This window comes from Staurois parvus, unplaced genomic scaffold (assembly GCF_062004578.1).
Source record: "Staurois parvus isolate SC_StPar_1 unplaced genomic scaffold, SC_StPar_1.0 ptg000015l, whole genome shotgun sequence".
Taxonomy (NCBI): domain Eukaryota; kingdom Metazoa; phylum Chordata; class Amphibia; order Anura; family Ranidae; genus Staurois; species Staurois parvus.
The window spans coordinates 7344377-7364841 of record NW_028317811.1 but is presented as its reverse complement, the minus strand read 5'-3'; the positions used below and the strand labels follow the sequence as shown (position 1 = coordinate 7364841).

At 39.0% G+C, this 20465-nt stretch overlaps 1 protein-coding gene across 1 annotated transcript in view; it reads right to left on the bottom strand.

Moving 5' to 3' along the window:
- The window catches only part of GREB1L (GREB1 like retinoic acid receptor coactivator), a 155651-nt gene that overhangs the window by 42601 nt on the left and 92585 nt on the right, over window positions 1-20465 (bottom strand). The window contains exons 6-16 of the mRNA XM_089678331.1: window positions 17890-18066; window positions 17323-17424; window positions 14187-14318; window positions 13978-14100; window positions 13417-13536; window positions 10726-10848; window positions 8213-8398; window positions 7745-8071; window positions 6210-6338; window positions 4551-4685; window positions 47-244 (exon numbers count right to left, since the gene is read on the bottom strand). Of these exons, the coding sequence (XP_089534457.1) occupies window positions 47-244; window positions 4551-4685; window positions 6210-6338; window positions 7745-8071; window positions 8213-8398; window positions 10726-10848; window positions 13417-13536; window positions 13978-14100; window positions 14187-14318; window positions 17323-17424; window positions 17890-18066 (1752 nt within the window). The remainder of the gene's footprint in view (window positions 1-46; window positions 245-4550; window positions 4686-6209; window positions 6339-7744; window positions 8072-8212; window positions 8399-10725; window positions 10849-13416; window positions 13537-13977; window positions 14101-14186; window positions 14319-17322; window positions 17425-17889; window positions 18067-20465) is intronic.

Genomic DNA, 20465 nt, shown 5'->3' with positions numbered 1-20465 from the left:
TGTAACATTTGACTTGTTTGGTAGCACAAAGTAATTTTTGTCTTACCAGACAGTCTAATCCTTTGAACAGTCTGCTGTACCAGTATTTCTGAGCGAGGGACAACAATGAGGAAATCCACCTTGCTGAACCGTCCTAGATCCAGACTTTGACTTCCACTGTCTGCAATTGCGCACACCTGGGAGAGGAGCTTCCGAGCAACCATCAGTTGAGACTGGTATATTTGGAAGTTATTGGTGTTACAACCTAGAATCCAGAAAAAAAACCTGTAACCATTCAATAACATTTACAGAAATAGACTACATTGCAGATGCATATCCTGGTAGTTGGCTTGGTGGTACAGTCTTCAGGTAGATGAGAACAGTTAATGCAAACTTCTGCAAGCTCTCTTAAGTACATATAAATCACATCAAACCTTTAACTTGTTAATATAAAATTCCAAAAGTAATTTTTAAACTTTAAGCTTAAAAAAAAAAAAAATTATTCTGTCCTGAAGATTCTTGTTCAGGCATTTGATGTTTTGGGTGACAAAGCTCTGTCTGTCTCCCAATGTCTCTCCTATGTTGCCACCCTGTCACATTTAACCACTGGTCATAAGTATAAGTGTCCATGCAAACGCTCATGACGCAATCCTGTTCATATGTAGTCACTAACAGGAAATAGTAAAACAGTAAGTAAGAGGAAAAAAATGGCAATTGCTTAGGATACCTCCAGATTTAGCATAATAAATGTCATCCAGTTAGGGTTTCACATCTTCTAGCACACTACATTTTTTCTGTGACTTCTAATTTTATGGTGTTCTGTGTCTCTTAATACCCATCCAGGTATAGGGATTGATTGGGGGTTCTGTTCTTGCATTAGCAGGCATGAACCAAAGGGTTCTGGCCCCATGTCAATAGACACTTGCCCCTTCTGTTCTTTTCAGTCATGACATGGTGAAAGAACTGTGGCAGAGAAAACTTTTTATACTCAGACAGACTGCCTGCAGTGGACTTGATTGTCCATTGCAGAGACGTTAAAAGTGTTGAAAATATATAATTTATCTTTTACTGATAGGGGAAAAATGGGGCACTGCTAATCTAGAACAGCAGGCTTTGGTTACTATGGTTATCTAGCTATTTGACCACATGATTATTATTTCATTTAACCTGGCACAGTTTAATCTTTAATTTGATGGGTCTGCTAGGAAATACACGATGAATCATGACCCACAATAAAATGTTATCAATAAAATGTTATCAGAAGTACACAGCTGATTGCAATATCCACTTTATAATTCCCAGGTTAAAAGGTTGAGGGCACTTTTTGGATTTATTCTATTACAGCGCCATCAATTTACGCAGCGCTATACACATATTGTACTTCAGATCAGTCCCTGCCCTCAAGGAGCTTACAATCTAAGGTGCCTAACTCACATTCATAAAAGCTAGGGTCAATTTAGACAGGAACCTACCAGCATGTCTTTGGAGTGTAGGAGGAAACTGGAGTATCCAGAGGAAACCCAAACAGGCACAGAGAGAACATGGAAACTCCAGGCAGGCAGTGTCATGGTTGGAATTTGAACTAGCAATTAATTGTATAAATAAAATGTAATAAAATCAACAAGCCAGAGGAAACACAACATGCATAAAATGATAAATTACAGAAACCGAATAATCATATTTTATGGCTTTGCACAAGTGGCAAGTTACAAGTTGAGATAAATTTACTATGACCTTGTTTCTTTAGTAATTCTCACTGCTAGCAGCTAGATATGATCACACAACTATACACACACAATGCTCTGGCATTGCCCAATATTTGCTTGTAGGCATCAATAGCTCTGGGTCTGAAATATTTGTTTATCTCATATTTCCAAGCTATTTGGAACATCTTACAGTTCAATGATCATTTCCCGCTCTCCTTTGAAAAGCAAATGATCTTTTCTCAAAACACATGCTGCAATTATATGCCAGTCAAATTGGCATACAAAATTTTGGTGGTTCCAATAAGGACAAGCAATTCTCTTGCTGTACAATATTCTCAGTGTGAGAACTGCCATTGTATCACATTAATAGGATTTCATCTTATTTTTTTAAGAGAGGTATGGCCAAAGCTTTTTTGGTCATGCTTTACTTCTGGATCACAGGAGTGCACTTCCTTTTGCTCTTCTGTGACTCAGCTAATAGCAGGCTAAAGCCCACTGTCAGTCGATCTCACACAGCTGCTCCAGACTCTAAAAGATCCCAACCATATTGCTAGGATCCAGCCAGCTGCTTGATTTGACAGCTGGCTTCAGCGCTCAGCTGATAGCTAAAGCAAGCTGTGCTTGCCCCACCGTCAGCCTGGCACTACAGTAAGCGATGGAGGGGCGAGGCAGTAACTGACTGTCACTGCTCTCCGCTCAGCGCTGAGAGGATTGAGTGATCAGCAGTCATGTGATCTCTCAGTTCTCGAGCTTAGAGCCAGCTGTGAACAGCACCGGCATCAGACCAATGCTGCAGCATAGAGAGTATTTTATTTTTTCTATTTTTTTTTTTTTTTTTTTAAAGCCCCAAACTTCTCCTTTAAGTAAGAATGTTGTAGATATGATGGTGTATACAGGTGAAACTGGAAAAATTAGAATATCGTGCAAACGTTCATTTATTTCAGTAATGCAACTTAAAAGGTGAAACTAATATATGAGATAGACTCATTACATGCAAAGCAAGATAGTTCAAGCTGTGATTTGTCATATTTGTGATGATTATGGCTTACAGCTCATGAGAACCCCAAATCCACAATCTCAGAAAATTAGAATATTACATGCAATCAATAAAACAAGCATTGTACATAGAACAATATCGGACCTCAGAAAAGTATAAGCATGCATATGTACTCAGTACTTGGTTTGGGCCCCTTTCGCAGCAATTACTACCTCAATGAGGCATGGCATGGAAGCGATCAGCCTGTGGTACTGCTGAGGTGTTATGGAAGACCAGGATGCTTCAATAGCGGCCTTCAGCTCTTCTGCATTGTTCGGTCTCATGTCTCTCATCTTTCTCTTGGCAATGCCCCATAGATTCTCTATGAGGTTCAGGTCAGGTGAGTTTGCTGGCCAATCAAGCACAGTAATCCCACGGTCATTGAACCAGGTTTTGGTGCTTTTGGCAGTGTGGGCAGGTGTCAAGTCCTGCTGGAAAATGAAGTCAGCATCCCCATAAAGCTAGTCTGCGGAAGGAAGCATGAAATGCTCCAAAATCTCCTGGCAGACGGCTGCGTTGACCCTGGACTTAATGAAGCACAGTGGAACAACACCAGCAGATGACATGGCTCCCCAAATCAACACAGACTGTGGAAACTTCACACTGGACTTCAAGCATCTTGCAGTGTGTGCCTCTCCATTCTTCCTCCATACTCCTTGGTTTCCAAATGAGATGCAAAAGTTGCTCTCATCAGAAAAGAGGACTTTGGACCACTGAGCAACAGACCAGGTCTGTTTTTCTTTAGCCCAGGTAAGACGCTTCTGACGCTGTCTGTTGTTCAAGAGTGGCTTGACAAGAGGAATACGACATTTGAAGCCCATGTCCAGGATCCGTCTGTGTGTGGTGGCTCTTGATGCACTGACTCCAGCCTCAGTCCACTCCTTGTGAAAGTCCCCAACACTTTTGAATGGTCTTTTCCTAACAATCCTCTCCAGGCTGCGGTCAACCCTGCTGCTTGTGCACCTTTTTCTTCCACACTTTTCCCTTCCACATAACTTTCTATTAATGTGCTTGGATACAGCACTTTGAGAACATCCAACTTCTTTTGCAATTGCAATCCTTATGGAGGGTGTCAATGATGGTTTTCTGCACAACTGTCAGGTCAGCAGTCTTTCCCATGATTGTGATTCCTACTGAGAGACCATTTAAAGACTCAGGAACCCTTTGCAGGTGTTATAGCTTAATTAGCTGATTAGAGTGGGACACTTTGAGCCTAGAATATTGCACCTTTTCACAATTTTCTAATTTTCTGAGATTGTGGATTTGGGATTTTCATGAGCTGTAAGCCATAATCATCACAATTATGACAAATCACGGCTTGAACTATCTTGCTTTGCATGTAATGAGTCTATCTCATATATTAGTTTCACCTTTTAAGTTGCATTACTGAAATAAATGAACTTTTGCACGATATTCTAATTTTTCGAGTTTCACCTGTATGTCACAAAAGTGTTCTAAGTATCAGTTTTCAAAAACTACATCAAATCATGTTGGGGTGTCTTTAATTGTGTATAGACTACAGGTGGCCGGCTTCCACTGTCCCTGCCTTGACAATGCCAAAATTGTCTTACCTTTCAAACTTGTTTTTGGACTTTCACATATGTACTGTAATTATTAAGCAGAGATTGTTTTATTTTTTTACCTTGGCCAACAAATCAAAGCTGGACTGATCATTACATACACGTTCAGTGAACATAGGGTATAGAACTGCTAATATCAGTACGCAGAAAAAAAACAAACGCCCATAAGAAAATAAAAAACAAAGCAGCCAGTAAGATCAGCAATGAACAAATGTGGAAATCTGATGGAGACGATTCAGTATTATCTACCTCTGCCTTGTGCAGGAACCATGCAGGTTGCTTCCTGGGAAGAGACGCATTCTTTCACATCACCATGAAAAGGAATGATTACATTATCTCCCCTCTTCTTCTGAATTTTTTCCAGCAACTTGTCCAAATCATCACCTAGGAAATAAACAGGGAACAATGTGTAAATTAGTAAAACACAATAAAACACAAACCAAATATACCAGAGTAAGTCACCTTGGGTACCAGTTTTAGCAGAACCTTGTCCCCATCTAAAAAAACATATATTAGATTTTTCCTTAACCACTTGCCAACCGTGCTATAGCCAAATGACGACTACAGCGCGGTAGTCCAGTTCCGGGAGGGCGTCATATGACGTCCTCCCAGAACGTACCATTTGAACACAGCTGATCACATGATAAAAGGTAAAAGGCCAATCACAGTGATCAGCTGTGTCCAATGACACTGCAGATCACAATGAAAATACAGTTGTTGGTTATTGGCTGCACTTTCCTTACACTGTACTGCTTATAACCAGCAAATAACACAGAGTATATTCTACACTGATCATCAGGGCACTAATGATCAGTGCCCAGCAGTGCTACCCATCGGTGTTGCCCAGCAGTGCCACCCATCAGTGTTGCCTAGCAGGGCCGCCCATCAGTGTCGCCTAGCAGGGCCCATCATTGCAGCCTCATCAACGCACATCAGTGGAGAAAAATTAACTGTTTGCATCATCAGTGCCTCCTCATCAATGCCCACCAGTGCCACCTCATAAATGCAGCCTATCAGTGCCCATCAGTGCTGCCTTTCCATGCATCTTCATCAGTGCTGCCTATCAGTGCAGCCTCATCAATGCACATCAGTGAAGGAGAAAAAACACCTGTTTGCTAAATTTTGTAATTGAAACAAAGAAACTTTTTTTTGAAATTTTTTGCTCTTTTTTGTTTACAGTGCAAAAAATAAAATGCCCAATAGCGATTAATTATGACCAAAAGAAAGTTCTATGTGTGTGAAAAAAACGATAAAAATGTCATGGGTACAATGTTGCATGACAGCGCAATTATCAAAGTTTGGAGGTTTAGATATTGACTCTGCAGACAGCTGGAAACTTCTGCACACTTCAGCATGTGCTGACCCCGCTCTGTCATTGTATGTGGCCTACCACTTTGTGGCTGAGTTGCTGTTGTTCCCAGTTGCTTTCACTTTGTTATACCACTGGCAGTTGACCATGGAATATTTAGTAGCAAGGAAATTTCATAGATGGACTTGGTACCATGCTTGAAATCGGAGTTCTTGAGAGCGACCCATTCTTTCACAAATGTCTGTATAAGCAGTCTGTATGCCTAGGTGCTTGATTTTATACACCTCTGGCCATGGAGGCGATTGGAACACCTGAATCCAATGATTTGGAGGGGTGTCCCAATACTTTTGGCATTATAGTGTAGCTGCTGTTTAACACTTTAACTGCCAGAAATTGTGTCAGAGGGAGAAGTAGAAGGGGAGAAAATCAGACTATGTATGACCGGCGTACTTTAGGTTTTCTTTGACATACGTAGCACTGCCCAATGTCCACAGTTAGTTAATGGAGGCCCAATACATTTCATTTATAAAAACACAGATGTCAGAACATAGTAAATCTTTATTTTCATGGAAATTGAGGTGACATTTATTACTGCTTACCTGTGGATGTGGTCTTAAAATGTGAGGCCAAGAAGCTAACCTTCCCTGTGATAAGCTCATAACTGATCTCTTTCAAGAACTCGTTGGTTGTCAACATGCTCTCTGCTAGAACCCGGGATTGATATTTGCCTTTAAAAAAATTCAGAGAAGGATCAAAACCCTTTGCACCACACTAGAACACCGTATTTTGTCAGCTGCCTTTGTTAACTTTTATTGGTCTTCCAAAATAAACAAAAAGGAACACCTAACTTGTACAATTTTTCTAGAATAAGTCATGGTGCCATGACATTTAAACATAAATGGAGGTCATGTGCTAATCAAACGTCTGCATGTCAATATCTAGTCTTGTTCTGTGAGCAGTTAGTGCTGTTGCATAACTTGTCCCAGTCTGATGACATAACCATGGCAACAGAAATATTTTCTAACTTATAGAAAATCAATACTGTTTAAGAATTCTGAAAGCAGTAACACCATATCAATCTATGACACCGTGATACAGATGTCTATGGGTGACATTCAATCTTATAGGAGTCAAGAAATGGTAGTCTTTTTTTTTTTTATCTAAAGTGTACCACATAATATATGAAGAAAGCAACACTAATAGCCATTCTTTCAATTAATTAACTTATAAAGATTTGTAATAGTGAAGCATTCTGTAATCTGGACCAATATTTTTTTTTTCTTTAAAAGATAACTTGTGTCTATGAAAAGGCACAAAAGATGTGTTGCTAGAAGCAACCAGTGAAATAGCTATACTTTGCACTAGAGTTAACGCTGGAATTAGGTTGCAATGTACATTTTGTACACCTTTCTTCAGTACAAAAGGTCCAGTGTTATTTTGCAAGCTTTGACAAAGCCATAGGAAGTATTCTTAAAATTGTTCTAACACAACGCTTACTTTCATGCCTTTATTTAAGCAGCACAATAATTTAAGGAATACATGCACATTTAAACTAGATCATATCTTGTAAACATATCCAGACAAGTCAAGCAAGTTTAAAATCATGCCTTTGACTTTCCCCCCCCCCCCTTTACCTTGTTGTATTTGATATCTGTACTGGAATCATAAAAATGTCTATCAGCTCATTCAGTTATTTCCTGAAAAATGTGTAGACACCAGAGCATACAAAGCAGTGTCAGACATTCCATGGATTTACTGTAAATACTGTATGTGATCCTTTGAAAGTTCATCACTGGCTGGCAGATATGAGCAAATATGCAAATGAGTGCTAGACAAGCACCAGGATTAACCAGGAAAGCACTGCAGCCGCTTTCCTTTCCTTCAGCATTTTAAAACTTTGCATACACTTCATACTAAAGATGTGCTGCAGTGAAATTATTTAATCTTTGATAAAAGAAAAAAAAAAAAAAAAGTTAAAAAGCCCCCATATATCCTGCCTTAAGCAACAGAATCGGATCATCTTTAATACGACTTCTGCTTTTATTTTAATAAAAACTCTTTACATTGTTCAGTTATATTTTAAGAGCCAGTTGCTGGTTTAATCAGTTTAATGTTTGCATATTCTGTTACTTACCAAGAGCAATAACACAAAACTCATTTCCTCGTGCCTTTGAGGAACAGATTGCTACTACGTAGTCAGGAAGCTTCTGCTGAGGTTTCATATCACTCAAAGATCGAAGAGTCTCAGAGATTCCCTCTGCTAGAGAGTTCTGGGTAACAAGAACATGAACCAAATCCTGAGAAACACTGGCAGACAGACGGGCCAACCAGGGTAATTGAACCTGTGTCACTAACATGGCAGGAGAAGTCACTGGCAAAGAACGTTCTTTATAAGTAAATTCCTGTAGAGCTTTAAGAACAATTTGCTCAAACACTTCACGAATGGGTATTTGATCTGAACCTAAAAATGGTAAAATAATTCCATTACAAAAAATTAGCATGTAGTGGCAATGATTTAAAAAAGTTACAAGCAAAATTTCTTTGGAGAAATGCATATAAAAAAGTCAAAAGATTTAAAATATCCAAAACAGTTTGTACTCACCAAGCCTCACAAGATATTGGATCGTCAGCAGAATGAGGTTTTCTACACTCAGGAACTGGCTGCTGGCCACTCCCATCTGATCCAGTTCCTTCTTTTCCAACTCCTGTAACTTGTAGCAGTTCACCAACATTGGACTTACAACAATATCTCCAACATTCCCATAGAAATATGGCAAGGAACCATAGCCTAGAACAATATTCACAAAACTGAAAACCACTCAAAGCTTTTACATTAACAATGAAAGCTAAAGGAAAGTAAAATTTAATTTTTTTTGGCAAAAAGTGTGGTTGAAGATCCAGTAACATGTATTCAACAGGGCAGGTGACATGGTATAAATCACTGAAAGTCCACACTTTCTGTACATGCATGCCACAAACTGCACAATGGCACCAAAATTCATGAGAAAATCTATTTTTAGGAACTGATTTTCTGATGGCACTGTTCAAGTTAATCGAAGCCCTACTTTCTGAATGCAGCACACTGGTTAGAGATTTAGCTCTGGAGAAGGTCCATAAAATATTAGCAAATCACTTCTATTGCCATGACGTGGCTATTTTTTGCAAGTACTTTACCAGTTTATGTACAGCAGCATCTTCAAAAACTACAAAATTCTTTACACTGTAATCCTCATCCACATTGAAAAGTAAGCCTCATCATTGACCTTACAGATTTCTGTGTTACATGTACCCAAATTCTGATACTTCTTAGAAGGAACTCAACTTTAGCTGGTTGCTCAAATTTTGGCAGACTCTTGTTGAATCCGTCAGAACTTAAGCTTTTGGTGGTCCTGCAAAACACCAGCCAGCCAGCACAACAAAAGCCGATTTTTCAACTGACTTTTGCAGAAGGATCTGGGTGGAAAATCCCCTGGAACCTGGTATTCAGCAGTTGCTGGTCCTGCCTGCTGCTGAATACAATAGCTGGCAGCAGAGATATACACACACTACAATCTAAAAAGTACATAGCTAGTTTTGAAGCACATCTAAAACCAAATTTTGTTTTATGTCAGATTAGGGAATCATAACTTTAACAGGAACAAGTCTTCCCAATGGGATAGTTCCTTGATATGCTTGTTCTGGTGACAACCCAAAAATGATGAATCGCTTATCACTTTTAGTTCTGGTGACAATGGTGATCAAGACCAATAAAGAGCAAATCTAATGGGAACACAAAACCTTATAGAGGTTCAAAAATCTAACCACAATCAAGCATAAAAAAAATATCTGTCTTGAAAAACTGCTAAGTAAGCTAAAAGTTGCTTTAAAATTTAGATAAGGCTATACTTTGCCTTTTAAGTTAAACTAAACTCCCCACTCGAACGTCCAGAGCTACCTCGCCAGACTCTGACATGTCTGACCGCTTTTCTTCCAAGTTCCTGATCTTAATTGATGGATGTCACTCCTGTGCATGCACGGGAGTTCATTCATCTCGGTGGATGGAGAAATTGTACAGTGTGTGCAGCGCAATATACAGTGACGACAGGCAGGCAAGAAACTTAAATGCAGAAAAGGCATTGTATGTCTCTTCTAAATTAAAAATCCTGCCTGTTCACTTTTTTTTTTCTTTCAAGTTCTACTTTAATATACGTAAATATTTAAGCAACAAGCCAACTTTATATAAATAATGCTACCATCTGAAGAAAAAAAAAAAAGAACTATAAAAAAAAAGTGTGACCTTACTCAATATAATTTTGCTTTAAATGTAAATATAGCATGAAGTTTTATTAGGTAAAGAGCACTTGTCTCTATTTAGTTCCTGCTTACCTACTAACATAGGTGTAATGGACTTTGCCACTTATGCTTAGCTTAGTCTGAGTACTTGTATGCATGCTTAGTGTTACTAAACCCAGGACCTTGCATCCACTATATCTGGTCTCCCACAGTATACAAAACATGGAAATGCAATTATTTTAGTAAATATAAACTGCTAAATACCTTTTCTCATCAGTAGTTATAGTAGTCTTGTGACTTCTATCAGTGCCCAGCCCAGCACTAGCTAAAGCTTGCAGGAGGAGTTTTCTTTCTAGAAATCCCCTGACCTCTGTCTGGACAGTGTTTTGTGGTCCTGTGTCAATCACATGCACTCACCCAAGGAAAAAAAAAAAAAAGCTCTCTAGCAATACGCAAACTGAGCAGGTGCAGAGAAGACAGGATCAAACAGCCTTTTTACACAATGCAGAGTATTAACCCCTTAAGCTCCACAGAGTATAACAAGTATGCTTTACTGCATATACAGACTGATTTTACTATTGTGGGTTTAGTAACACTTTAACTGACTAGTGCTAGACAATCAACTTTCCCCTGACTGAGATGGACCATCTGGGAGGGTGATCATAATTTTTTCATGTTAACACATTTTCAGGTTTATTCAACATATTTCTGTAGTCTCAACAACATTGGTTAGTGTAATGGAACATACATCAAAAGCCTTCTTTAATGTCTTACAATAATATTCTACAGGGGAGGAAGGGGTTATTATACGAGTGCCAACATTTTATAAATGGTAATACTCACCTATCAAAATAACAGGCCTCACTCCAGAATTATTCAACAGATTTTCTGGCACGATTACAGTTTCCCCTGCTTGGATCGGCTGTGGCTGGAAAACTCCTCCCAAAACTGGCGGCGGCACAGTGGCTAGAGCATGCAATAAATTCATAAAACGATCAAATTACATACAAAATCTTCAGACTGATATTTTGCCATCAAACCAGATAGAAATTGTTGCTCTGGTTTAAACTTCATCTTTCACAAAGTAGTCCATAGTACATTAAACTTTTAGACAACTGTAATTAAATATTTGCACATTAACTTGTTCACATCAGATGTGCTGAGCTGCACTGATTAGTATGGATCAGGTAAACGAGTCCTAACTAAACATCTTATTACGTAGCTGAGATAAAACCAATCACTTGCTCAGAGAAGCTTTTAAATAATTCCCAAGCTTCATCCATGGAGAGCTCACATCTGTCTTATCTGCCAAAGCTTGGAGGGTTTTTTTCAGCTACTTTTCTGTTTACGGCACCTTGGCCAGACAAAAAAAAGCAAGGAGGGCAATGCTACTTTCCCATCCCTCTGTGCGCTTTTAGTCTTTTGCTTGTGTTTTGTCAGCAAATTTGTATGCAGTACACCCGATTGGCTTCCTGTCCGAAGCCTGCTATGTTGGGGAAGACCGAAGCAAATAGCAAGTCAGGTGCTTGTGCCATTTGTAAGTAAAAATAAATGTAATTTTAAAACTATGCACAACTGAATTACAATGTGTTTAATACATAGCATCCTGGAGTTTTACTTTTAGGCCTCACACTGGACGTTAGAAGAAAAAAAAAAAAGCAAGTACTGTTAGCTGTAGAATGCTGCAGTAAAATGTGATTTTTCTTGTGTTATTTTTTTAGCTTTTTTGCATTAGCTTTTCTCAGCTTTTTTTAGTGTTTTTCAGTGTTTGAGTATTTTTGAACCTGGAGTATTTTTTGAACCAGAAGATTTTGTGGAAGTATGACTTAGCTAAAACACGAAAACCCTGAAAAACGCTAAAAAAAGCAAAAAAAAAACCCAAAAAGCTGAAAAGCGCTGATAAAAGCTGAAAAATGATTTAAAAAAATGCAACTATCGGAGCATTTTTGAGTCTGAAGATTTTATGGGAGTATGACTTTGCTAAAACACGTAAACACTGAATAGCCACGGTTTTTAGCACTTTTCAGCTTTTATCAATATTTTTCAGCTTTTATCAGTGTTAGAGCATTTTTACAGCTACAAAACTCCTCTAGAAACCCACTAGTTCTGGGGGTCTTTTCCAGCCAGAAAACGCCCATGCCAAAAACCGCTGATTAAAGCCTGTGTGTGCATGAACACATAGGATAATATGCTAGGGAGTTTACTGGCTGTAGAAAAATAAAATGCCAAAAACAGCCGCTGTAAAGATGTCCAGTGTGCATGAGGACTTAAAGGAAACTTGTTTTAAAAGAAATTTGCAGGCTGCCACTATAGGTCTTCCTGAAAAGGCTAGTTGACCAACTATTATTATTATAAAGGATTTATATAGCGCCAACAGTTTGCTCAGCGCTTTACAATATAACGGGAGACAATACAGTTCAATACAAGAGGGTTAGGAGGGCCCTGCTCCTTGGAGCTTACAATCTAAGAGACCATCATGCTGCTTCAATACTTTGAGTTAATGCTTAAACAAAAAAAAAAAAAAAGTAAGCATATCAAGAAGTCTAACTTGACTGGTTACATACTCAAAAATAAATATATATTTCAGCTTACCAGTCCTTATTTTGCGGTGGCTGCATAAGTGTCCTTTTAACCTGACACTCCTGCAAATAACACATTTCCTTTCCCCAGGTTACCTTCTCAAATGTATCTATGGAGCGCAGCATGGTTGTCACCCAGGCTGGACTTCAAACATGTCTGCCTTTGTAACTCCACTACATGGCAGATGATTAAAACACCAGTTTACAAAAGAAAAACATTTGTTTGTGTCTTCTGATCATCTTATAGGAAGTGACAAGAGCACTGCATTACTGACAATATCAACAGGTATTTTCTATAATTGCCAAAACTGCTCTTATCCTAAAAAAGGAACACTAATAAGAACACAAAATGTAATCTATGGCAGCTACTGCAGGAATGGTAAGCTGATATATTACATTATTGTTTATGGTTTTAATTATTCTTTAGGGTTGAACAAATGTAAAAACTGACTGTCCAAAACTATTATGCAGCCCAGGGGCTACACCATGACCATCCCCAACTTTATTTTGGACAGGTAAGAAGAGGCATAATAGCCTGGAACAGTATACCATTTGTCAGCGTACAGTATATGCATAGAAGAATGGGGATAAAAAAATTGGAGGAGAATAAGTGACCGATATCTAAAAACTATCAGTGTTAGAATAACAAATCTGATTAGTTGCTATGGGTAACATGCTTAGTTAGAGATATCAAACATTAGCTGGCCATGTGTGAACAAAACAGCCACTGAATGTCCTAATAAAGAATCTACAAAAGGCCTACAGACACTAAAAACTCACACTGTGCATCACAATAAAACATAGCATACACACTGTATTATCAAAGCCCAACATTTTATAAAAAAAAAAAAAAAAAAAAAAAAAAAAAAAACTTCAGTTCTAGCTCTCCATCCATACAAGTGAGCTATAGTTTGCAATGTGCAAATAACAAGCATTCTTAGATAGTACTCTGTACCTGGTCTTGTTATTGGTCGCATAGGAGGTGCAGGGAAGGCCAAAACTGGTGTTTGAATTGGTGAACTTGGAGGCCACCCCCGGTGTCTTTTCTTTGGTGGTCCAGAAAATGTTATTACTGCTGTAAAGCAAAAAAAATCCCCCCCCAAAAGCCACTTTTAGATCACAATGTTAATAAGATCAAATCTTCTAAAGTACAATATCTATTAAGACATACTGTACATCTTCAACAAAGAACATTGAATGTCTACAGCCAGCCAATGTGTGATACCCCAGCTGAGAAGATAGGAAACTAATATATATTTAAAATTAAACCGTAAACCTGTACATTTATTAAAGGAAAAATAGTAAAATGATATTTGCACACCAAATCACTGAAATCCCTGCCAACCCTTACATTTGAGTTCAATTTTAAATTGCTTGGACAAAATTGTTTTTGTCCAGCTTTTTATAAGCTGATCAAAATGCAAGGAACCCAGATTATAAAAGAGTCACTTTAAGAGTATATGGGTTATGAGGCATTTCAGACCTCAAATCTGAAACTATGTGGGTAGCTGCATACCATTTTCACCAGTAATGCTGCCAGGACTTGAGGACGTTGACTGAGAAGGTGCAGGATTTATCAGAGTGCCCCTGGCTACAATTGCGGTTCCATTGGTCTCTGGCGATTGAAATAAAATAGGTGCTGGAAAAAACAGATCCAAATATAAATGTTTGAATATACTGTACATTTACACAATGAACATACTGTATGAAAACATAAGAGCTCACCTGGATATGTCTTTCCTAAGGGATGCACTGGTAGTGGCAAAGGCTTCACAATGCTTTTATTTCGGGACAGATCCTGAGGAGTACTTGAATGAAGAGCAGTAGGAGTTTTGGAAAAGGAAAAAGACTGTACCTCTGTGAAGATTGAAAATATGCAAACTGTTGTAAACCCTGTTCCCACCAGTATACACATGTGAGTTGCAATAGTGTGTTAATCACATGCAAAAACAATGCCAATCTCTCATTTGAGGCCACAGGGAAAAAAAAAAAAAAAAGCATACACTGAGGTATAGAGAATGGGTTGTTTACTTCTCATCTAGTGCCTTAGAAAAATACGGGCGGCACAGTGGCTTAGTGGTTAGCACGACTGCCTTGCAGTAAATGGGTCATGGGTTCGATTCTCGACCATGGCACCTCCTGCATGGAGTTTGCATGTTCTCCCTGTGCTTGCGTGGGTTTCCTCCGGGTGCTCCGATTTCCTCCCACACTCCAAAAGACATGCTGGTAGGTTAATTGGATCCTGTCTAAATTGGCCCTAATATGTGTATGTATGAATGTGAGCTAGAGACCTTAGATTGTACGCCCTTGAGGGTTAGGGACTGATGTGAATGTTCAATATATATATGTGTAAAGCGCTGCGTACATTGACAGTGCTATATAAGTACCTGAAATAAATGTCTCCTCTGGTCAGCAATCTGATCCAGACATGTCAGATTATATATATATATATATATGCACATCTGTATGTAGGTGGATTCATGATCATATTTCTACTGTTTATCTGCTTAACGTGAAATATTAAGCCAGCATTGCCTCCTGAGATGTGTTAGCTGAACAAAGTACTGAAAATGTTTATGTCTACAATAAAATCAGATTACAAATGTCAAATTTCTAGATCAGTTACAAAATTAAAGTACCTATCAGTACACTATGAGCAGAGGAAGAAATCAATCCCCCTGAACCATAGAGCAAACGCTACCCAAGGGCTCCCTTAACAGCCTGCTGCTATTTTTAATACAGCTTGTACTAGCTTCTTCAGTAAGTCTATAAAGCCTTTGGATGGCCATACACGCTTTAATAAATGATCAATTCCTTTTCTGCTCGATCTCTTCCGATAGGAATCCTCTATCTATAGTAGACAACCCATTCAACATAATACTTTTGTAATCTACAATCATAGGTTAACAATAGCATCTCTGTTTCCAACATGTAATCTCATTCTGATTAATGCATGTGTTGAATAGGGTTAAAAGGTGCTGACTTTCATTTGTACTCAGTGTATGGTGCATCTTGCTGCAGTGTCCAAAAGTCAGCCAGCATTGATGAATTCCAGTTGCCCTCATACAGTTTTTCAATTGTGGTAATGTCCTGGTGAAACCTTTCACCATGTTAGTCACTGATCCAACCAGCAGAATGTAGTTTGGTGCTCCATAGTTGCCTGGAAAATTCTCATGGACATCCTTGAATGTTTTGCAGGAGATTTTCTCTAGCCCCACTAACAGATCTATGAAAGTCAGGGGTCAGCAACCAGTAGATTGTGATCTACCAATAGATCTTGGCCAGGTGACTGGTAGATCTACATCTGGGCTTGCCGACTCACCATCCCAGAGCATCAAACAAAGTGCAATGCAGAGGAACTACTTGTAAAGTTGGAGCTGTAGCAAGAGCCACATAAGCTGATGTCTCCTCTGTAGTGCTGCTCCTACGCCCCATCATGGCTGGTGGGTGTAGCACGGGCCATGCATGACCCATTCAGTGAATGAGGCTGCTCTGCAATTGCCCTGCAACCTTGTGCAGTACAGCAACAAGGGGTTTAACAGGCAGCGGTGTGTTGCTTTCTCACCACCTGCTTTACACCCTTGGACCCTGCAGAAGAATGAAGTTGCAGGGCACTTGCAGAGTGGCCCATTTACTTGAATGGGTCTCTGTTGACAGGCGGTAGCATCCACCAAAAGCAACAGGGGGTGTATTTCCTGCTGCAGTATGTGTACACCTTTGGCTTCTGCCTCAGGTAAGGATTTACATGTGAACAAGCCCTTAGGGTGCCGCTGCCAATTATAACTAAGGGCTCATTCACAGGTGCAGTAGGCACTGCTGCTCCTCTGCAAAGTGATCCCTGTGTGTTTGACAGGCGTTCAGGAGGCGGTATGTTGCCTCATCATCATCGGATTTAAACCCATGATTGCCATGCAATTCATGTGATTGTGACACGGTAGGACGGCAATTAGAGGTTTAAATCAGGCCTGAGAAGGAAACACTGTGCCCCTTTGACTTCTCCCACAGTGTTCAGGCAGAACTCCACCTCTTCAAGGTTCCCTACCCCAATCAAATTCATTGGTGACTTAACTGATCTGTGGACCAATCATAATGCCTATATTCTTGGTTTCAGTTATTCTTGGAAACATTTGTCTCAAAAAACAAACCTTCCCTTTCCTTGTTCATGCTTTCACAAAACTTTCAGCAGTTCGAGTTCTATGTGAAGTGGAGGCAAAATATCTTAGTCACATCAACAAGTGGATCATGTGCCAAATATTTCGGCCCTCTAACCAAATTCTCTCAGAGTAGCTATTTCTTTTTAATGTAATGCAACTCTTGTACAGCTGTTCCACTCACATACGTAAGAACAGTACTTGGTATTGGTAACCAAGCTGTATTCCAAGCAGAAGAGTCAGTGCTTTTAGATCTCCACAAATATTCCAGTTGTATATGGTGTGCTGGATGTGTTTCAACAATAGTTCCATGCTATCCCATGTTTCTTTCAGATGTACAGGTGTAGCCAACAGGTATTGCAAAAACAGATGGCTTGTATAAAATGGTACGTAATAAGTTAAATTACAAGTTACTTTCATGATTAAACAGCCAAAAATTATAGGATCGACCAAAAAGTGATCTAGAAGCAAAATCGTTGTTGCCCAGTGAAATCAAAGTGTGTATGGCCACCACTAGAGAGGTTCAACCAGCAATATCAGTAAAGAAAAGAAATTCCTCTGGCTTTACAAAATAATTATGGCTTGTATTACATGCAGAATTAGTGATCCATAGTGGAATACATTTGTCTTTAACAGGAAAAAAAAAACAAAAAACCACACAACACACCATTAATATTAGTTTACAAAGATCTCATTAACGTTCAGGATACCTGAAGGAGAGAATCTGGACTTGTATCCATTACTGCTTCCATTCTCTGAGAGGGGAGTGATTGGCTTAACAACTGGAGCAGGAAATGGTCGACTTCGAGGTTCTACATGACAGATATTCTTATTATATTTTAAAAAGTAATAAAACTACATACATAATTCTGAGGACAACTTATAATATTTAAAATAGACCTAAAACAAAATTATTAGTTTACATAGAGTAGTAAAGGACAGAACCACTTTTGGATTTTTATGGTCTGCTAGAGTCCCAGTTTAAGGGACTTCGCCTTACTTTATATCACTAGGACAGAGAATCTGGTAAAATTATTCTAACAGAATAAAACCATTACCAAGAATCCCCTTTTAAAAGATTTCAGAAAGCATAAAACCTCGGTTTTTATTGCTTACTGAACCCTCACTTCTATTCATTGTGACTCCCTGATTCCTCAAGAGTGGGGAAAAAAATCACAATGTAGATAAAGGAAGCCGTAAAGCCTGGCAAATATAACCCTTACTCATTATCTAAAACAGACATAAAAAAAATTCTGTCTGAAAAACACTGAACTTACCTTTCCAGCATATAGGTGGTCCTTTACAGAGTACCCCCTGGGAGTTCCTCACTAGATAATATTTTAAGTGCTTTTGCTTCTTTGGTTGAGTTGTAAGTTTCAGGTTTATGTGATTTGAAAACTCTGTAAAATATCTGAAACCCCGTTCTCCGCAGCCAACGCAGTTTCCAGAGAAACCTTTAAAACACATACACAATAAATATCTCTGAGAAAACATGCATCTACTTTATTTTTTATCTGGTTAAAAATATCATGAACGGCTGAAGGTAAAAAATAGATCCTGGAAAGGCTTCTGGTAATCCAAACCAGAGGCTCAGTATAATTTGGCTACATGTCATGTCCTTCATGCAACAAAAGCATCTGACAAATCATTTAATTGAAAATACTGCAATGACATTAGTATGGTGAAATTAATAAAATCACTAGGCCAAAAAGGGAGACTGACAATGAAATTGCAGTTACATTAACCTTTGCACGATATTGCCAACAAGGTTGCAAAGCAATTTGTCGAACCCACTTGGCTGGGCCCACACATTCACACTGCACTTTTAATAATTTCAATAAAATACAAGTTTGATACCAGACTGGCTCTCCATATAAACAAGTGAGTGTGCAGCTAGGGGCCTGGTCTTAGATTTTGACAATTGGCTATGCAATCTAGCCACTGATATATTGCAGAGCTGAGGAAAAGGAGAGTGTAAGACAGGGGCAGGAGGGGGATCTTGTTACAATCTAAGTGTAAGTCTCCAATTTTAAAATGAAATGCCTTGCCTATGAGGAGGAACCTCAAGTTGCATCTTTGCTTGGCTCTGTGATCCTGGCGACTCTGGGTCATGCCTAACCCCCTGGAACTAAGCACTGCATGTGCTGCCCTCTAAAAACAGCAAAAATACACACAGTTACATATAAATAACAGTTTTACTTACCAAAGGATTTGCAGTTTAGCCATTCTCATTAGATACACTACTTCCTGGTTTATGATTACCATTTTCTGGTTCAACTTTTATCAGGACTAGATTTTTCACCAGGGAGCAGAGGCAAAGAGGCACCGTTTACATAAACAGTGAGTAAAAAAAAAAAAAAAAAAAGTGCTTTGGGGGTCTTACATACCGCCATGTTGTCATATGGATGTACAGAGTAAATTGCAGGTGTAACTGTGTTGCCTGGGAGCCATGGTTGCAGCATATTTTTATTCATAGACATGCATTACAAAAAAACAAAAGAAAAAAAAAAAAAAAAAAACACCTCTGTATGCAGCAATATGTCCTAAACTAAAAAAAAAAAGTTTTTTGCCTGTAGTTGAACTTTAATGCACAGAGTGGAGAAGAATTATAACACTGGTTAGGTTTTTATGGCTGTCTGTGCAGATTCACTCTCTCACTATGACCCATTTTCCATTAACATCGAAAGTGAAAATAAAAGAAACCCCAAAAATGTAATGGAGGGGAAAATTTTCCATTTGGAGACACTAGTTTTGGTGATCTGGGGGTCCCTAAGGAATTCCCTTAATTTGCAGCGATTCTCACTTCCTGTTTTGGCTATGGGAGAGGAAGTGAAGGTAAATCTATCCAATGGGACACAGATAGCAAAAAACTGACAGGAGTTATACAACCTCTTACCCTATCCAAAATGGGGGGGGGGGGGGGGGGGGGAGGGGAGTTTTGCTACTAGTTCTAGTTTATTGAAGGCACTCACATTTATACGGGCATATTTTTCAACATTTTAAATGGTGGAAAGGAAAATGTTTAACCTCTTCCCGCCTGGCCTACGGCCGAATGGCGGCCGGCAAAACCCCTCACCTTTCCGGGGGGGCGCCATATGGCGTCCTTTTGGGCATGCACAGTTTGCGCACCTGCAGAGCCGTGATCTGTCTTCGGCCGTGTACCTCGGACACGGCCGATGACAGATCCGAGTACTGGCCCCGTTGCCAGTACCATGTGACCTGCTGTGACCAATCACAGCAGGTCACATGACAGTTGTATACAATGGATGGCTTCATTCGTGCCATCCATTGTATACTAGTGTGTCTAGCTGTGAATGGTCACAGCGATCACATGCACAAGCTGGGCCAATCACAGCCCAGCTGTGTCATGTGATTAGCCGTGGCCAAATCACAGCTAAGTACAAAAAAAAAAAAAAAAAACCTTGAATGAATCGATGTCATTCAGGTAAATGCTTGCTTATAGCAAAGTAATTCTTTGCTATAAGCAAATTGTGTAAAAAAAAAAAAAAAAAATACTGATCACTTCCCCAAAGTAGTACAATTTTACTATGGTAACACTGTACTACTTTGGTCATAGTGACATGAAAAAAAAAAAAAAAAAATTATATTTTTTTTCATACTGTCACCAGTCAGTGTCCCTGATCACCGCCATGCCAGTTATATGAGGACACTGTACTGCACTGGTGACAGTATGTAAAAAAAAAAAAATAGTGAAAATAATTTTATTCATTTGTTCATTTTCCGAAAAATGACAAAAAAAAAAAAAACAACTTCAAATAACTCGCCATGCCTCCTATGAAATACGTCAGACTGTCTACTCTGCAAAAAGGGGTCATTTGGAGGATATCTGTAC